The sequence below is a fragment of the Dendrobates tinctorius genome, unplaced genomic scaffold, assembly GCF_039654945.1.
Source record: "Dendrobates tinctorius isolate UK_male_01 unplaced genomic scaffold, ASM3965494v1 ptg000129l, whole genome shotgun sequence".
NCBI lineage: Eukaryota > Metazoa > Chordata > Amphibia > Anura > Dendrobatidae > Dendrobates > Dendrobates tinctorius.
In genome coordinates, this window is record NW_027361797.1 from 45,169,606 (window position 1) to 45,190,257 (window position 20,652).

Genomic DNA, 20,652 nt, shown 5'->3' on the forward strand with positions numbered 1-20,652 from the left:
ACGTCACTGCCAATGGCACTGCCAATGTACGGTTGGGACGCGAACATCTCACTCGTGCACCCGCGATTCTCGTTGCATACCCGAGCACTCTCGGCAAACTGCATGTAACAGGTACATGCGGTCATCACTAGTCAACATCTTTCTGCTTCCACTAGTTCTCGGCAATAACCTGAGGATATTCTTTGCCTATCAATGTCCATTTCAGATACTTACAAGTCCATTAAATATTCAGTTCAAAGGAATTACAAGAAAATATTCTACAATGAATGTTTAGGAGAACTTGAAAATATGATCATGATGGATTGGGCCAGATGAGGATGGTCTGACCAGAACGTCCCGTTTTCTGTTTCAGGTCTTCCGTCTCATGATTTCTCTGACTGCATCCCTCTTTTTTTTTTTTCCACTGTCTCTGTTATTTTCTGATAAAGATCACAAAATGTTCCCATTTCCAACATTAATCTTTTAAAATATGACATTTGTGGAGGTTTGATGAAAGGAGAGATTTCCTAATCGTCTGATCGACGGCACGGAAAGGTCTAAGTTCTGGTATACAATTCGCTCACATAAAAACAAATCAGTAAATGAAACTTCGGATTAAAGGGCCTTGCACAAGATTTGTTGCAGATTTTCTAAAACTACATCTGAAATTGCACAAGATGGACCTGCCGTGATGTATCCAGCTTCTCACTGCTCAATAAAAGGACACAAACTTGGATAGGAACACATTTGACTGCTGATAAAATACAGACGTCTACATTAGGATGGAGAAAGATCCAAAATTTTAGGGTGTCTGTACGGAGCGTCTTTTTTTTTTTTTTTTTTTTGTTAAGTATTTTGAAGATGATTCTGCTCCAAAATCCACATCAGAAGAAGACAATTCTTTTTTCTTCTTCTTCAGTTCCTCTGGGAAAAAAGTGCCACTCTTGGACTGTATTTGATATTGGAAATCTACAAATCACTATCCAAAAAGGTTGTTGTCTTACTCCGAAAAATCCCCCAAAATGCAATGACAAGGCTTGGCCATTCTTTGTAACTTGCTGTCTACTGCCTGTTGTTAAGCGTAATCAGTCTGTGGCAGCAGAGAAGCAGAAATGGGGCCAAGTTTTTGTCTCTGCTCTCCAGTTTGTTACTTGGTATACAGGTGTAACAGAGAGGTGTGCCATCGGTTGTCCTCTGTTCTCCGGATGTGTTAGATGGTACAGAGATATAACAGAGAGTTGAGTTATCGGTTCGGGGTAGACAAACCATTGGACAATGGTAGAAGCAATGTATCCTGTCAACCGAGGAAAAAATACATATTACATACACATTATTGGCCGGCCGCTCTTGCCAAAATTGGTGGGCTGGTCAACTTTTATCTAGTGTGTATGGGTCCTTTATACAGTATATTGGGAGATGGCCCATCTCCAGAAAATAAGTATGTTTTTCCTTGTTCCCAACTGACCTTCCAAGAACAGGAGACAAATGGGATTTCTTTATCGGAGGTTCACTTTACCGTGTTAAGCCATGTTTGGAGCCATTTTTAGATATTGACTTAACACACTAATTGCCCGTGGTCCCCTAGTTGGCCATGTTTCAACACATGAGTGACCCTAAAGTGCACGGCGTACAAGGTAAATGCTGATGTGGATATTAACATTAATCTCGGGTTACACTCAGAGTAATTATTAACTAGTGATTGTATGTCGCTGAACAAGGAGGAGGTCAACATACTAAAAATTATCTGCTTGTGCTTAATGGATCCATATTGAATACCCAGATCCATACTGTACCTCTACATTTACTGCAGGGAATGGCAGAATTGCCCCATGTTTGTCAACACATTCTGGCTGCAGTTCCCTGCCACGTAGCCGGGAGCGCTATTGCGCAGTGAGCACCTGTTAAATCAGCACTGCGGACCCTTCTATGTCTGGATCGGTGGGGGTCTCAGAGGTCAGATCCCTACAGGTCGAAGTAATGGCAAGACACAGTACAGTCATGGCCAAAAGTTTAGAGAATGACACAAATATTATATTTTCACATGATCTGCTGGCCTCTGGTTTTTATGTGTGTTTGTCAGATGTTTTTATCACATACAGAAATATAATTGCAATCATATTATGAGTAGCAAAAGGTTATATTGACAGTTAGAATGAGTTAATGCAGCATGTCAATATTTGCAGTGCTGACCCTTCTTCTTCAGGACCTCAGCAATTCTCCCTGGCATGCTCTCAATCAACTTCTGGATCAAATCCTGACTGATAGCAGTCCATTCTTACAAAATCAATGCTTTTATTTTGTCTGAATTTGAAGGTTTTTGTTTGTACACCCGTCTCTTGATAATTGACCACAAGTTCTCAATGGGATTAAGATCTGGGGAGTTTCCAGGCCATGGTCCCAAAATCTCTGTTTTGTTCCCTGAGCCATTTAGTTATCACCTTTGCTTTATGGCAAGGTGCTCCATCATGTTGAAAAAGGCATTGTTGATCGCCAAACTGCTCTTGGACGGTTGGGAGAAGTTGCTCTTGGAGGACATTCTGGTACCATTCTTTATTCATGGCTGTGTTTTTAGGCAAGACTGAGAGAGAGCCCATTCCCTTGGCTGAGAAGCCACCCCACACATGAATGGTTTCAGGATGCTTGACAGTTGGCATGAGACAAGACTGGTGGTAGCGCTCACCTGGTCTTCTCGGAATAAGCTGTTTTCCAGATGTCCCAAACAATCGAAAAGGGGATTCATCAGAGAAAATGACTTTATCCCAGTCCTCAGCAGTCCACTCCCTGTACCTCTTGCAGAATATCAGTCTGTCCATGATGTTTTTTCTGGAGAGAAGTGGCTTCTTTGCAGCCCTCCTTGAGACCAGGCCTTGCTCCAAGAGTCTCCGCCTCACAGTGCGTGCAGATGCACGCACACCTGCCTGCTGCCATTCCTGAGCAAGCTCTGCACTGCTGGTAGCCCGATCCTGCAGCTGAAACACTTTTAAGAGATGGTCCTGGCGCTTGCTGGTCTTTCTTGGGCGCCCTGGAGCCTTTTTGGCAACAAGGGAACCTCTCTCCTTGAAGTTCTTGATGATGCAATAGATTGTTGACTGAGGTGCAATCTTTCTAGCTGCGATACTCTTCCCTGTTAGGCCATTTTTGTGCAGTGCAATGATGACTGCACGTGTTTCTTTAGAGATAACCATGGTTAACAGAAAAGAAACAATGATGCCAAGCACCAGCCTCCTTTTAAAGTGTCCAGTGGTGTCATTCTTACTTAATCATGACAGATTGATCTCCAGCCCTGTCCTCATCAAGACCCACACCTGTGTTAATGGAGCAATCACTGAAACGATGTTAGCTGGTCCTTTTAAGGCAGGGCTGCAGTGATGTTGAAATATGTTTTGGGGATAAAGTTCATTTTCTAGGCAAATATTGACTTTGCAAGTAATTGCTGTTAAGCTGATCACTCTTTAACACATTCTGGAGTATATGCAAATTGCCATTAGAAAAAATGAAGCAGTAGACTTTGTAAAAATTAATATTTGTGTCATTCTCTAAACTTTTGGCCATGACTGTATATGCACAAGGTAGTATACTGCACATGCACATTTACACAATGAGCTTGCATATGCATAGTATACACAAATGAATAAAAAACACACAGTCACATAATGCAGGAAAACCGCTGGGTACAATACGCATGCTTTTTACGCAGTTTGATGCATTTTCAACCCATTCAATTAAATGAAAAACACTGAAAAAAACTGAAAAAAATTGAATTGACGCGCTGCAGATGTGAAAAACAAAAAACAAAAAAACCAAAAAAAGAAAACAAAAAAAAAAAAACACTTTGACGACTCAAATATGCAAGGAAAAAAAAAAAAAAAAAGGCATCTAGTGCGTGAGATTCCAGAAATCTCAGTCACTTTGCTGGTACTGTAAAACGCTGCTTTTTCCATTGCAAAAACGTGCCACGTGAAATCTTGCTTTTTTGCGAGAGAAAATGTAATTGTTTTAGGTGCCTTTTCGCTAAACAAGTATGTAATAACTTTAAGGATTTTATGAAGAAAACAAATCTCGCCTTTGTTTACACCATAAATAAAAACTTTTCACTGTATTGTAAGAGAGGTTACATTTATGGGTATATCAAATATGTCCATGTTACTTATTAGTTTGTGACATTTTTACAAATTGTATTAAAAAATGTGAGTTTTGTAATTGTTTTTCATTATCTTTTATAGTAATTTTGAAAGACAAAAAAAAACTGGACTTTTATCTCACTCCTAATATACGGGCGTACAGAGGTGTATCTCTATGTACAAGTACAATATGCCTGTAATGAAGAAGAATATCATTTATCATGTGTACATGGGGAGAGACCCGTCAATCAACTGGAGCAGGGCGGGGCATAGCCAGAAGCATGAATTTGATGACCGAGGAGATGCAATGGGCTTTTCCCCCCCAACATCCAGAGTCCGAGAAAGAGACTCTATATAGGTAAAAACTGAAAATGATCACAGCAATATCTGACTGCATCATGACTGGGACCCCACAGGCCTTTGTGTGGCTACACAATCAGTGTGTCTAACCAAAAATTGATGTTTTTTTTACTGCAGTAATAACATTTTCAAGCAAAAAATAAAAAATTTAACTGCAATGGGTTCTGCAGGACCTAATCAACAAGAACATGCAAAAATCAAGATCAAATCTTGTAATCAAAATAATTGTGGTTCCTGGATGGCAAGGTCAAGCATGACCTCCGAATAAAAACTCATTAGGTTTGATTTCTGAGCAAAAGTCCACATCATGGTTGCGTTATGTTGTGTGCCACAATATGACCACACAGACGGGGATTAGATGCAACGTTGAAATTGTGATCTTCAAGAAAGTTCGGATCCTGAGAAGATACTTCCTAAAAGTTGTAGTGAATAAATTGCAAAATAACTTTCCTACGGTTAATGGCTGCACGGTTCTAAAGATCAGGTGACTGTGGAGCTTTACGGGTGATTTACAATCTTGGCCGGCTACCTGTCACATATCTTGGCTCATCTCACTAGAGATACCGGTTTTGTACCCGAGGTTTCCTCTTCTGCTTGATTTAAGAAGCTAATTTAGGCAGCAGAAAGGTAACGTTGATCACTGAATGTCACGGAGAGTTCTCATGCCTCACTATGGAGAGACCATCCCTAAGATGCCGATTCATCTACTTGTCGACTGGAGTTGCCATTTTACCGTGTAAGAATAAACAATAATCGAGAGTGCTGACTACACTTTGATATCCAGCTATTAGATACTAAACAATTACGGTACATAAAAATTCTCTCTTAAAAAAAAAATAATTCCATGACGCTATCTTATACCCTAAATTAGTTCTATCTCCCTAAAAGACCTTTCTAACCAGTTTTTCGTTAAACCATATATCATTTCTTGTGATGAGAAAGCGATCTCTGATAAGGTGTTATTCGAGCATGTTAGGGTGCTAACCGAGTGCCCGCGACGTGCTCAAAAAATATGTTATAGTCCCCGAGGCTGTAATATCACCCCAGTGAGGGGTGAGAAGGAAGAGATATATATATATATATATACACACACACACACATATATATATGTACACACGCACCCAAAATTGGATTTTGTATGCATCTCCGGCTATGATTACATCTAATTATGAGGACTGCTCCACCATTCACCAATTTTATCTTGTATGTCCAAGGATCAAACACAAAGAAACCTAAATCGCACGTTAATTCACTTTTCTTTCATGTAGACAAATGACAAAAGCAGATGACGAAGTTGCGCTGAGCCTACAGAATAAGCCTGCCCGCGTGTAGATGTTTCCATTTAATCCTTCTATAGACGGATCAGTCATTATGCCGGACGTCCATAGCTCGGGACATCGGAGGTTGAGATGTTTGTTGAGGGCAGAAATGGGCTCATGTTTAGCGGCCTTTGTTTGCAAACTACATCTGGTCAATGGCAGCTTGGGTAAGCCGCTATCCCCTATCCAGTGCCGCCCACCGGTTGGGATTGACAATGGGGCGTTACTAGTCCTCTTGTCTAATAGATGTGCCCCTACTAGGGCTACACAACAAGTCGGCAACACTGAAAATCGCATCCACACATTGGAACATTGCGTGGAATGATTTCCTATGGTGTTGTAACCCGTGCGCGCAGGCGATGCTTCCCATAGACTTCGATGCCCCTTGTCTGAAACTTGACTTCTGTCTTTGTCGCGCGACTGTTCTGAAAATTGCTGTTGCACGACATGTCTCCATTTCAGCCTAGCCCGCCTCTGACACTAAGATCACCCCCCAAACAGGCAACACCCACTTAACTATTTATATTTTGTATCTATATTTCTCCTGTTTCTATAACTTCGGAAAGACAAAAAAAAAAACAACTATTTGTCACGATGAGGGAGCTGGCCATGCCAGCTAGACGCCTATGCCGTTACCAAGACACGTAGTCTGATGGACTATGTAGGAAGCAGGGCTGTGGAGTCGGAGTCGTGGAGTCGGCGTTAGTTTTGGTTGGAGTCGGAGTCGGTAGAAATGTACCGACTCCAGCTTTAAAAAAAATGTATTAATATTTCATATTTGAACTTTCATATGAATTTTATAAATGTTACTCAAATATATATGTTCTATCAAACTATGAACAACAGTGATAAGCAGTTCTGCTGGAGATAGAGACATTTCTTACTTCTTGTGTGTCACTGTTCTCCACTGCCCTTATCTAATCTTATACTTGGTTAACCTCATGCTGCCCCAACCCCCCTACTTGCAATGTATGAAACTGAAAGTGAAAATGTGTTGCAAATTCTTAGTAGTAAAAGCTCCTCCTCTAGACTAGATCATACTAGGTGTGCGTCTTCCAAGCATCTCACAGCTGCCTGCTACTCAGAAGAGGAAGACTGTAAGAAGTATTATCCTTTCAACAAACTTTGCATCAGTTAACTGTGAGTACATGAGGAATAATAACAGTATTACTGACCACTATATCAGTTGTACGACCTGGCAATAATTTTGTACAATTGTTTTTAGGAAAAACAATTGTCGTTTGGATTGTGAATGCAGAATTAAAAACCTGAGAATGTCAAAGAAGCATCACATTAAATCAGCTGTATTTGAACATTTCACCATCACTCAAGATAGAAAACATTATGTCTGTCAGTGTATGACAAATGATCCAGACGAAAACAAATGCTGTGAAGCCAAGATGAGTGCATATTCAGGCAAAGATAAAAATGCTCCTACCAGAGCTTCTAATCTAAAGAGACATTTACAGCGCTTTCATCCAGAAGTACTGAAAGCAGTGGATGAGAAAGACTGCATCCAAACCAATGAACCAGTGCCCAGCTCTTCCAGCCAAACAAAGGAGCAGAGAACTTTGCAGCCATCAGTTGCAAGATATTTTGTCAGTGACAAAGTTACTGTGACAATGACAGTAGATACATTTAAAAAACAGATCATAGAGCTTGTTGTAAAGGATAGTGTGCCTATTTCATTATTTTCACGACCAGCTTTTATGTGTCTGAATGGGGAAATGGCCCGCAAGCTTGGTGTTTCTCTGGAGAGAGAGAGTATTAGAAAATTAGTAATCGAAGCTTTTAAACAAAAGGAAGAACTTAAAAAAACTCTCAAGGGACGCTTTCTGTTTCTTAAAACAGATGCCTGCACACGTCACAGAGTGAACTATTTTGCCATCAACGTCCGATTTGTTTGTGACAAAAATGAAATAGTTACCAAGACATTGGCAGTAAAAGACACCAAAGCTCATCACACCAGTGAGTTTCTCCAGGTCTTGGTGGAAAAGGTTCTGCAAGACTATGAACTTAAAAAAGAGCAAGTTCTTTCTGTCGTAACTGACAATGCTTCAAATATGATAAGTACTATTAAGCTAATGAATGAGCGTAATGATGGTGACCAGCAGCTAGAAGAACATTCTGGGTCCACAGACACAGAAATGTTTGAAATAGAGGAACACAGTATTGTAACTGAGGAGCAAACTGAAGTTGCTTCAGATGAACAGCAACATGATAGTTTAGATGATCTTGTTGAAACTGTGTCAATATGTTCTTTCATTCATCACATGCGCTGTGTTGTGCATACGCTACAGCTGGCTATAAGAGACAGTCTGCAAGAAGGACTTGCTGCTGCACTGATTGGCAAGGTGAGAAAATTGGCTACCGTTGCCAGAACCCCTAAAGTTGACTCAATTTTGAAGAGACGTGCTGGAAAAGGGGCAATTATTGATCAAGCCACACGATGGGGCAGTACTTACTTAATGATTCAGCGCTTGGTTGAACTGAAAACCTTTCTTGTAGACATGGCTAACCCTCAACTGACGCTAAATGAAAGTCAGTGGAATCAGGTGACTGAGCTGGAAAAATTGCTAGAGCACCCATTTACAGTGACTAAAAAATTACAAGCAGAGGACTTAACTCCAGGTATTTTCTTAAAGGAGTGGAAGAACCTGATGTTTTGCCTGTCCCAAAGAGGAGGGTTAATTGCAAGTGGCATTGCTACATCAATGAAACGGAGAGAGGAGCTACTATTACAAAATAACATTCTTTTGGCAGCTGTTTATGTAGACCCAATGCATCGGATTCTTCTAGATGATCAACAGCTAAGTAAAGGAAAAGAAGCTCTGTTTGAAATAGCAGTAAGGATGAAAGGGTTGCCGAACAGTCAGGAGGAACAAGAAGAATTTGGTCGTCCTGCCACATCTTCACCCTCATCATCAACTGATGAAGAATTTAATTTTGAAAAATATTTGGATCACAAGGACCGTGCAAAGCGTTCCCGCATAGAAGAAGAGTCATCCCCATCAAGGAACACAGCCAGTACATTTCAGCAGAATTTTTCATGTGCACTAAAAGAAATTGAGAAATTTGACCGTTCATCAAAAATAACAGTGCAACAAGCGATTCCTCTGTATCCTGACATTGTCAGAGATGTTGCCCGAGTGGTTACTGCTTTGCCACCAACACAAGTTAGTGTAGAGAGGTTGTTCTCTGCTCTCAAAATAATTAGATCAGATTTGAGGGCATCCATGAAGGAGGATCTGAAAGAGGCAATACTTTTTCTGAGGACAAATTTATAGATTTCTTCTTATTAACTGCATAAAAGTGTTTATTGCATATTTACTTACAGTTTAGAAAAGTTATTTGCTATATTCTAATTGTATTCTAATAAATGTAGTTTTTGCTCTAAGTGGTCTGATTACTTATATGATGGTGAGAAACTGAATAAGCACGATGTTTAATATTTTACAACAGTAAATTTGTTGTTATGAATTGGCCATTTATGAAGGAGCCGGAGTCGGAACCGGAGTCGGAGTCGGAGCCTGATAAAATCCAGGAGTCGGAGTCGCAACTGTGGCTTACCGAATCCACAGCCCTGGTAGGAAGAGCTGAATTTTTGTTCGTCGCCCATTTTGCCAGGCTTGTTTTGTAAAGAAAAAAAAAAAAATCAAGAAAAAGTTTGATAACTATTAGTTTTTAATTTATACAAGGAAGTCTGCTCCAATCTATAGACGACAGCTGACGAGTAGCCAGACATTCGGTGTGACTGTGAAGTAAAACTGCCGGTGGCGGTAATAGTGGTGGTGGTCTGGGCACCTAGGTCATCAGATACACGTCCATATTTTGCAGCTCTATTTGAGGTCCAACATATGACCAAGGTACAAATCCTTCCATTATAAGGTCTCATTGGTTATGCGCCAGTTCTGGCTTTGGCTTACAACCACTCATGCAGAATGTGGACGTGTGAATGAGGCTTAAGAGGAATGAGCCTGGAGTCGTCTATCATGAGGACACTACCTGTTCACCATTCATGGCGCCCTCTCTGCATTATCATCACTATCAGATCTTATACACGTCTCTTCCTCTTTGGACGGATTGTAACTTCTCTGTAGATGACGTATTTCCCAATAACAAACACTGGGCCCTTTCTTTTGTGATATTACGACCTGTCAATTATCCATCAATGTCCACTTACATCTGTCACCAGGTTTCTGCTCCCCCATCTGAAAGCAGCACGTTGCTTGCAAAGGCCCCAATTCCAGTGCTGTATCATTTACTGGGCTATTTGCTGTAGTTTTGATAAAAATCACTGTTTTATCTGCTGCAGATGCTCAGCTCTGTATGACCCCGCCCACACCGCTGATTGTACAGTTCATAGGCAGAAAGCTGCAAATTACTGGTGAGGGTGGAGTTGTACAGAGAAGAATGGTAGATCTGCAAGAGATAAAACAGTGATTTTAGCAAAAATGCAGCAAGCAGCCAGTAAGTGACACATCGCTGGAATCGAGGTCTCTGCCTCTTAAATATGTCGTTCTCAAATGGGTTTGAAAACAAAAAAAAAAAATCCCTGTTTAGCAGAGAAGGTTGAAAGGTGATCTCATGGCTATAGGTTCGGCTTCTCTTACCCCTATAGGAAGCCGCTCCAGGCCATACATACAATCCGCAGCAGCTGAATCACAGCACTCAGGATCCAATTCTCTGACTGCTCAAAATCCATAACCTTGGACATTATTTTTTCCTTCATCTCATATATGTCCGGCTCTTTAAGTCTGACTAACACAACCCAGCACACAGATTTACGGCCTCCAAATGTTTGCACTGTTCTGTTTGCTCCCAGCCACACCTTAAGCCAAAACAGAACTTAGGAGTTATATTCGTAAGATCAGATTCACTTCTAGAATTTCTACCAGGGATTGACGGGAACGCTCAACAATTATGAACTCCCTAAAACAGACCTGGGCAAAGTGCGGCCCCCCAGATCACACCCGACCCTCTCGCTGTTCCAGTCCAGCCTGCAGACTGACATAGCTGAAGGGATGAAAACACTGGTCTATGAATTGCAGCATGCGGCCAGCCTTCCCCACCCGGCGTCCCAATTTCACCGCTATCCGCATCCTCATACTGTATATCAGGGGCCATGCATGGACTCCTACTGTATATAAGGGGCCTATGTGCATGCTCATACTGTATATCAGGGGCCATGCATGGACTCATACTGTATATAAGGGGCCTATGTGCATGGCCATACTGTATATCGGGGGCCATGTATGGATTCATACTGTATATAAGGGGCCATGTTTGAACTCATACTGTATATAAGCAGCCTATGTGCATGCTCATACTGTATATCGGGGGCCATGTATGGACTCACTGTATATAAGGGGCATATGTGCATGGTCATACTGTATATCAGGGGCCATGTATGGGCTCATACGGTATACAGGGGGTTGTCAGCATACCCAATTTTGCAGAATCAATTTCAGCCCTCCACAACATTCATTATCTCTAATGTGGCCCCTTGGTAAAAATGAACTGCCCACCCCGCCCTACACCGTTATAAATGAAGGAAGGTGGCAGGGGGGAATAATGAGACATTTCTGACATAGCATCAATAATACAACTCCCCAGCAACATGCCCGCTGTCTTGGAGTCATACTTGACTCCGAGCTTTCCTTTGCCCCCCACATTCGATCACTGGCTCGCTCTTGTCATCTGCACCTCAAAAACATTTCTAGAATTTGACCTTTTCTTACTTTTGACTCCGCAAAAACTCTTACCGTTTCTCTTATTCATTCTCGTCTCGACTATTTTAACTCCCTTCTAATCGGTCTCCCTCTTACCAAACTCTCCCCTCTCCAATCTGTCTTGAATGCTGCAGCCAGGATCATATTCCTCACCAATCGCTACACCGATGCCTCTACCTTGTGCCAGTCATTACACTGGCTACCCATCCACTCCAGAATCCAGTACAAACTTATTACCCTCACCCACAAAGCTCTCCATGGCTCAGCACCACCCTACATCTCCTCCCTAGTTTCAGTATATCACCCTACCCGCGCCCTCCGTTTTACTGATGACCTGAGGTTAGCATCCTCAATAATCAGAACCTCCCACTCCCGTCTCCAAGACTTTACACGTGCTGCGCCAATACTTTGGAAGGCACTTCCCAGGTCAATACGATTAGTCCCCAATCCCCACAATTTTAAGCGTGTCCTGAAAACGCATTTATTCAGACTGGCCTACCGCCTCAACACATTAGCCTAATCTATCCCAGTGTGGCACAGCCAAAAGTTTTACCATAACCAGGTTCCCTGCATCTTGTTCCCACATGCTTTATGCATCCATCAGCCCTCTGTGTCTGTACTGTTACACACTTAACACTATGGCTGGTCCATACAATCAGGGCAACTGTTACCACCCACCTTTCGTGTCTCCCTTTTTTCCCTCATAGATTGTAAGCTTGCGAGCAGGGCTCTCATTCCTCTTGGTATTTGTTATGATCTATGTGATTATTGTTATGCTGTTGTGGCGCCCCCAGGAGTAAGGTCGCCACAGTGGCTTTGCCTTCCTCCAGGGAGGGTAATGCCAGGCTTGGAGGCAATGACGGGTCTCTCTCGCAGTCAATCTATGCATGCAACACAGTTCCACTCCAGGCCAGCAGGGGGAACTCTGAACCGGAATTAAGGGGAGGAGTGCTCTCTGAGGGCCAAGAGGAAGGAGTGAGGAGTTAGTCTGCGGAGGGTGAAGTGTGCAGACGTGTGGAAGGAGTGCTGAGAGGAAGAGCTCTTCTCCGGTTAGAGCGCATTAACTGGAGCCTGGTCTCCACGGCTGTATGGACACTGATGGTCCCACAGCAGACACCAGAGGTACTCCTCTTCTACTACTGAAGGCTGTAAATGCAATACTCCCATCTAAGACTTGAGGGCACAACAGCAACACCGATAGTGAGCCAGGACTTAGAAGTGAGGAATCCCTGGAACAGGCTACCGTTGCCTGTCGTACAAGTAGAGTTCTTGGGAACATCTGACAGGAGGAACTTCAGTGTAACTCAGTACTGGAGATCCCTCAAATGAGCGCTAGGAAGGAGACTGCACAGCCCATCTGCTGAGAGAGAATCCCTGAATTACTTCCAGGCTAGCCTGCTCCGGTACCATCTGTAATCAGAACCCTGGACTGCAGCTATCAAGTAAAGGTACAGAAACTGCACCCCGCTGTGTCTTGTCTGCTTCCTACCTTTCTGGCACCGCTACATCCCCGTGCCAACCACATCTACACTGCCCTGGGACTATAGCTTCACCTGTGGGGAGCTTTTACATCTTTGCTGCACCATACCATCAGTCCCAGCGGATCTGCATGCAGCGTCGGCTTAACACCTCTCTTGCCGAGCACCACAGGTGGCGTCACGAACTATTCATCTAACTACATTCCACCATTCACATCTTCCTATTACTTGGGCGCCCAGGGTCACGCTCCGGGTCACCGCTGCTGTGACACATCCCACCGATACCGGCCCGGTACCAAGTACCCCACAGCCCTGGGAGGGAGACCCACTGTAATGTCTATCGTCTGTACATGTTCCCTCTGAAATGTAAAGTGCTGCGGAATATGTCGGCGCTATAGAAATAAAATTTATTATTATAAAAAGGTGCCATTTGCAAGTTACTTTACAAGTGTCTGCTGGACTTTTTTTTTTCCCCAGCTGGCAAGCGTCCTGCGATCTCAATTCATTATGGCTTCTGTATCATCCACTATTTTCAGCAAACAGATGTCAATCAAGTCCAGGGAGTGGTTAATGTCGAAATCGCAGGACTCTTGCCTGCTGGAAAAAAAAAAACACTCTGCGGACACTTGGAAATTATTTTACATACGTGTTTTTTTATATGGTATTCTTTTTTTACTGCTGCTGTACATTGATAGGACATGAAATGTCTTTCCAGCCCCGTATATAGTGGTTTAGGGTCAAATATGTTGACGGCTCTACTTTAAAAGTGTTTACCCATCATGAAGCCTACGGAGCGAACCGTAACAAGCCTACGGAGCGAACCATAACAAGCCTACGGAGCGAACCATAACAAGCCTACGGAGGGAACCGTAGCAAGCCTACGGAGGGAACCGTAGCAAGCCTACGGAGGGAACCGTAGCAAGCCTACGGAGCGAACCGTAACAAGCCTACGGAGCGAACCGTAACAAGCCTACGGAGCGAACCGTAACAAGCCTACGGAGCGAACCGTAACAAGCCTACGGAGCGAACCGTAACAAGCCTACGGAGCGAACCGTAACAAGCCTACGGAGCGAACCGTAACAAGCCTACGGAGCGAACCGTAGCAAGCCTACGGAGCGAACCGTAACAAGCCTACGGAGCGAACCGTAACAAGCCTACGGAGCGAACCGTAGCAAGCCTACGGAGCGAACCGTAGCAAGCCTACGGAGCGAACCGTAGCAAGCCTACGGAGCGAACCGTAGCAAGCCTACGGAGCGAACCGTAGCAAGCCTACGGAGCGAACCGTAGCAAGCCTACGGAGCGAACCGTAACAAGCCTACGGAGCGAACCGTAGCAAGCCTACGGAGCGAATCGTAGCAAGCCTACAGAGTGAATCTTAGCAAGCCTACAGAGTGAATAGCGCAAGCCTACGGAGTGAATCGTGGCAAGCCTACGGAGTGAATCGTGGCAAGCCTATGTAGCGAATAGCGCAAGCCTACGGATGGATATGGTTAGGTTTCTTCCGGAACTTGAGTTTAGAAGACACGCAGCAAGTACGATCACCCAACAGGTCCCTTTCCGACTTACACGAACGCTACATGTGCATGGGCAAGAGTCCTCACAACAATGACTTACCTAGATCCTTAGAGACCGGAGAGACTCTGGACATTTCTCCTATCTTGGCCACTCCGTCATAATAAGCTCTTCCTGCTTGTACCATTGCTGCAAGGAAAAAATGCAGAGTAAGTCAGACTGGATCCAAAATATCAATTCCTGACCATGTTCAATGTACAAATTACTTCTAGTAATGAATCCAGGACTATTCCAGTAAGGATTCATAGCTACAAACTGGCCATAACTGTGGCTGCTCAGTGCCAGGTGAGAAGCCATCATCATGGGGGCCGATAAGAGTCCTCAGAAGTGGAAGGAGAACAGTCATACAGCAGAAATCAAGGGTCGGCGTGCGGCCTTCAGCAAGGCGGGATCGACGATCCTGGAGAGGGTAGTCTCAGGCTGCTGTGTCATCACGACCCGGGCAACGATCATGCTCAGTTTACAGTGTATGCACGGGGAATGTTCCCGACACCTACATCAAGGGTTTATATGGGCCACTAAATTACGACTGTCGGCAGCACATTGCCCCGTGTTAGAGGCTCCACTGCTGGACAGAATGATTGTATTAGCGATTTTGCAGTCCCCACATATCGTTTGTTCAGTGCATGTGAACGGCGGTAGATGACTTGTATATAGATGATGGGTTCTCATTTTTGGCTAGAAATAGGCCTAACAAAATTCATATCAAATGTCATAGGATAACACTAGAACAAGCAATGGAATTATGATCGGTGGTGGTGGGACCCCTAGGCCAATAGTAAGAAAACTTGCTTGATTCAAGAACATTTAGTAGATTTGATATACGTTACATCCAGACTTAAAAGGTCATACCTCGGGTAGTAAGTTATCCCCTATCCTGTGGTTGAGGGGTTACTTACTGATCATTGAGGGTCTGATAATGAGATTGGTGCTTGGAGCCCAGTTCTGCAGATTCCCATTTGGTACTTTGCCGACCACACCATCGAATTTCTATAGGAGTGCTGGAAATAGCCGAGAGCAGCACTCGCCTTCATTCAATGCTTATGGGACTGCCGAAAATGGTGGAGGTTGAGGAAGCACACCTCCACTCTTTTCAGGATGGGGTTCTGTTGAGCCCAGTTCTCTGAAAAACGTGGTTTGTTCCACTGGCGACCAGTAATGTATCGCCTGTCATATGGATGAGGAATCACTTAATATTTTGGGAATAACCATTTAACATGTGAATTGGTGATTTAACAGCAATACTAGAAACAGCCCATAGAAATTCCTAGAAATAAAAAAAAAATTGGACTTGTTCTTTTTTTTTTTTTTTTTTTTAAGGAGATTGCCTATAAATGTTAACATTCTCTAGATATATTAAAAAGGGGCCATTACAACGCGACATCTCAATAATCTGCTGAGGATTGCTCCGCTCAGCAGTCATGTACTGGATGAGTCACAGCCCCCCCCCCCCGCACGTGAAGCATGAAGGAGAGATCAACCGAGCGGACTACACCGTGAACCAGAACATCTCGAGTCTAGCCCTAAGAAAGTGAAAAACTCTTGAACACAAGGAATCTGAATGATAGATGGGCTATACATTGGGCCCAGGCTTCAAGGATTAGGTTTAAAGAACAGAAGCCCATCCTCAAAGTTTTCATTCTACCTGGCTTCTGCCGTTCTGGAGATCCACGGAGGACTCAACATTGGGGACCATGTTAGGCCTGTTTCACACTTCCGTTTTTTGGCGTCAGTCAAAATCCGCCGTTTAGGGAAAAAAACGGATCTGACGGATTTGCCTGGCGGATCTGTCTTTTTCCCCCCATAGACTTGTATTGGCGGCGGATTGTGACGGATGGCCTTCCGTTGGGTCCGTCGTGCGACGGATCCATCATAAAATTGGCGTCCGTCAGCCAGAAAAAACGTCTCTAGGAACGTTTTTTTGTCTGCGTCGAAAAGACGGCTGGTGACGGATCCATCGCCGTCCGTCGTCTGGTATAATGGACGCCTATGGGCGGCGGATCCGTTGCAGAACGGAATCCGTTGACGGATTTCGTTTTTCCATACTGAGCATGCCCAGAAGAATTTCCCTTCCATAAATTTAACCCCAAAATCTGTTCTCTCTCTCTTCCTACACTAACTGCTGTGACGGATCCGTCAAAAAAACGGATCCAGTGTATCAGTTTTTTCCAAATATGTAATGGATCCGTTTATCAACACTTTGACACCAGAAAACGGAAGTGTGAAACAGGCCTTAAAAGGCGGCATTTTTGGCATTTTCCTGCCATAGTTTTGCAATTGTATCTAAGCACAACAGGCAGCCATTGTGGGGCTATAGTCAATCATGTGCCTTGGGCTTCAAAATGACAATAGCTAATCCAATACATGTGAAGATATCTTGTTCAAAGATGAAAAAGGCCTCCAGGAAAATAATTCCATGAGAAAAAAAATATATAATATTTTCTTATTTAAAGCTAATGCAAGCTGTAAAATCTACATCCCATTCCTGTCTAGAAGAATTTTCTTGTGCTGCACCAATTCTCTGGAGTGCACTACCTTGGATGTTAAGATAAATTCCCAACATTAACAGTGTGAGGCTACAAAAGTTTTTGTTTTTTTACGCAGACCAGCTCCAAAATTATCCTCAAAAACACTTGGATAACGCTTGCTTTTTTTTTTTTTTTCCTATGGGGAAATCCACTTTGTTGTTCATATAAGAAGGTTTTAGGCTTTTTTTTTTCCTGAAGACGTATTGAAAGCACACCTGGTGGCGAAAAAAGGGGAATGTCAGTTTATTGCAGTGGATCCTGAAGGAATTTGTTTCAAACTAGGCAATCAAAGAAAAAGCTGAAAAATTTCTAAAGCTGGAAAAAACTCTCAAAACTCAAGCTTCCTCCATAAAGAATTCTTCCTCGCTGGTAAAGAAGGGCGTATAGTTATTCGAGTTGGCAGAATTCAGCTCCAATAGGACAACCTACAGTACATATATTCAAAAACTTTCAGGCCAATGGATGAGATATCCATACAATCATATTGTCACCATGGACAAATAACTTTTCAATAATCCACAACAGTTGCAGCCGTGTGGTCAGTAATGTGATCTGTGGCGCACTCATTGGGATAGATCCAGGCTATGTAAAGCATTTTTCTGACTCATATGTATTCTTTATGTAAAATATATCATTTGTGTTTAGCACATATAATTGCAAACCTGCATGCTCAAAATTTGGGAATACATCCAGAATTACAGGTGAAAAAATAAATGTGGTCTGTCTAGGTGCTCTGACCGATGAGACATTTACATATAACCAAGCATGGCATGCCGAGAAGCGTAGAATATGTAAACCTAGGGCTTGTTAGAACGTAGAGAAAGGTTGCTATACAGACATGGTGGCAGTCTAGGGTTCCCGTAAAGGACATTAGCTTTATGTCCTGTATGCCTCGCTGACGATACTACATGATCGAGATGCATCTGCAAGTATTTCTCAACGTTGAGGACATCAGGAAATATGCAATGTTGAGGACTGTAGACGCAATGATTGGCCATAGAAACTGCGGTCAAATAAGTCAGGCCAGAAGTGATCTTCACTGAAAATTTGGGGTCAAAAACCATACCTTGGACATGGAAACAAGGGCAAGTGACTCAACTATGCAAGAAAACAGAGAATGGGGTGCGTATGAAGGACCGTAGACGCAGTGGTTGGCCAAGGAAACTACTGTTCAGAGAAGTCTGGCCACAAGTGATCTTCACCAAAAAATTGCGGTCAAAAACCATACCTTCGACACAGAAACAAGGGCAAGTGACTCAACTATGCACAACAACATAGAAACTGGGGTGAGGAAACTTGGAAGCAGATGATCAGGACAAAGTTAAAATGTGAAATATTTGGTTATATCAAAAGGCACCTTGTTCGATGAAGGGATGGACGGTGTTACAATAATGAGGGTCTGCAGGCAATACTGTCGCATGGTGGAGGGTAATTGATCATTTGGTGCTGCATTTCAGCAAATGGAGTTGGGGGATATGGTGAGGATTAACATTGACCAAAATGCTGAGAAACACAGGCAGATACAGTACTTATTTTAAGCAGTAGAACGAGGGAGATGTCTGACTGGCTGCAAATTTAATCTGCAGTAGGACAACGATCCCAATCATACAGACAATGTCATTAAGGAGTCTCTTCAGCTTAAAGAACAAGGAATGTCCTGGAAGTAGTGATAGGGTCCTACAGAGCCCTGATCTCAACATTATGGAGAGGCTGGAGGTACATGAAGAGACGGAAGGATTCGCAAAAGCCAACATCCACAAAGGATCTGTGGTTAGTTCTCAAAGACGTTTGGAGAAACCTCATGCCGAGTTTCTTCAACAACTGCGTACAAGTATCTACAAGAAGGGATGAAGGCAAAGGGTGGTCACACAGTCACATAGGTTGAAAAAAACCTAGGTTCATCAAGTTCAACCTTTCTCCACCAATTATACACCCTGTAGTTCCAGTGAAAGGAAATCAATCCTTACCAAGACATTTTAGGCAAATTAATGCTTCCAATTTAATGGGAATAGCTTGAGGAAGGTCCTTTTGTTTCACAAAAGCACCAATGGGTGACCTTGATGTGGAAAAACATGACCAACTGCACAGAGTCCCGACCTCAACCCTATCTAATACCTTTGGGAAGAACTAGAACGGAGATTGTGAGTCTGGCCCTCTCATAGTCATCCACCAGTGTCCAAACTCACAAATGTTGATCTAAACTATTGAGCAAAAATTCCCACAGACACCTCCACTCCAAAAATCTCCTACAAAGCCTTCCCAGAAGAGTGGAAACTGGAGGTACCAGACTCCATATTAATGACTATGGATTTAGGATGGGGTGTCAGAAAGCTCCTGAAGGTGAAACGTGGAGGTGTTCCAATACTTTTCTCCTTATAGTGTATAAGCTTTATCAATGTTTTTTTATCATGGTTAAGCAATATTTCATCTGTGGCTGAATCTTGGAATGAAAATCTGCAGTGATCTCGCTGGTACATGGAAAGTGCTAGCTTGACGTTTTGGAACATTCAGTAAAGATCACAATTAAAATTCATAGTCCTAAAAATCTAAAAACGTCCCATTTCTCTAAATTGTGTAAGTTTAAGAAAATAAGCGAAATTCTCCTAAAGAGCACCCAGACTATAAGGATCTGTAGATGGTTATTTTAGAAAGTCCTGGCGAGAAGCTGTGTACACTTAATCTATGCGTAGCGCGTGCCTTCGGTACTTGATACCGCACATCACATTTCATGCCGCTACCTATCCGAGAGCACAGGATGCCATCAATTATGCAGAGCGGCTTTATTAAGCTCTTTCCGTTTTGCACACAAGTTTTGGGTCTAAAGGGGAATCTTCTTTTTTTTCTACATCCAGCCTTGCGCCAGCTTTAGAAGGCATGCCATGTGATGCGGTTGTCCTATATTCATCGGTCTGACCAATAATTTATGGAGTATGGGGCTCTCCCGATTTCTTTCGCTTCTGAAGCAGACCTTAAGGGAGATAAGGATCAGGCAACAGGATCTTCACTGCCTGATCCTTCTGCTTTCTGTGAGATAAGCTGCCGCTAGATGTCTCTGGTAGCACTTCTACTGAGATCACAAGCATGCTCGGCCATGCAGAATGGACATGTTCGTGGAAGGGTGGAAAGAGATAGCAGTTGGCCGAATGTTCATATAACAGGTATCCACCAGGGTGAAGGCCGGTCTTAAGGCCCCCATACACATTAGAATACGTCAGGATTGGACTATAGTCTAACGTGTACAGGGGCATCATGACTCTCCCGAGGCAGATGACTTCGGGAGAGAAGGATCCAGTTGTCGGAATTCCAACGTCCGCTCCTTTAATTTGGCAGGGAGACAGCCTAAGCCAAGAGACCTTGTCTTTTGATAACACTTTTTAGCATGTCCTGGGTGGAGATGTCTAAATAAAATGAATTTGCCTATCAAGCAAACGTTATCATGTTTTAATGAACGCTTGTAAACCACATATATACAAAAATTTCTTGTTATCAGGACACTCTTATCATGGTTGAAGACCAGAGGCGCCCGGTTAGGATAGCAGTCTGCCTTGTAAAAGAGACATTAC

At 43.1% G+C, this 20,652-nt stretch overlaps 1 protein-coding gene across 1 annotated transcript in view; it reads right to left on the reverse strand.

Annotated features, from left to right (window-relative positions):
* Window positions 1-20,652, reverse strand: part of BAIAP2L1 (BAR/IMD domain containing adaptor protein 2 like 1) — a 104,634-nt gene that overhangs the window by 39,655 nt on the left and 44,327 nt on the right. Inside the window, exon 3 of the mRNA XM_073543086.1 lies at window positions 14,604-14,690. Coding sequence (XP_073399187.1) covers window positions 14,604-14,690 — 87 coding nt within the window. The remainder of the gene's footprint in view (window positions 1-14,603; window positions 14,691-20,652) is intronic.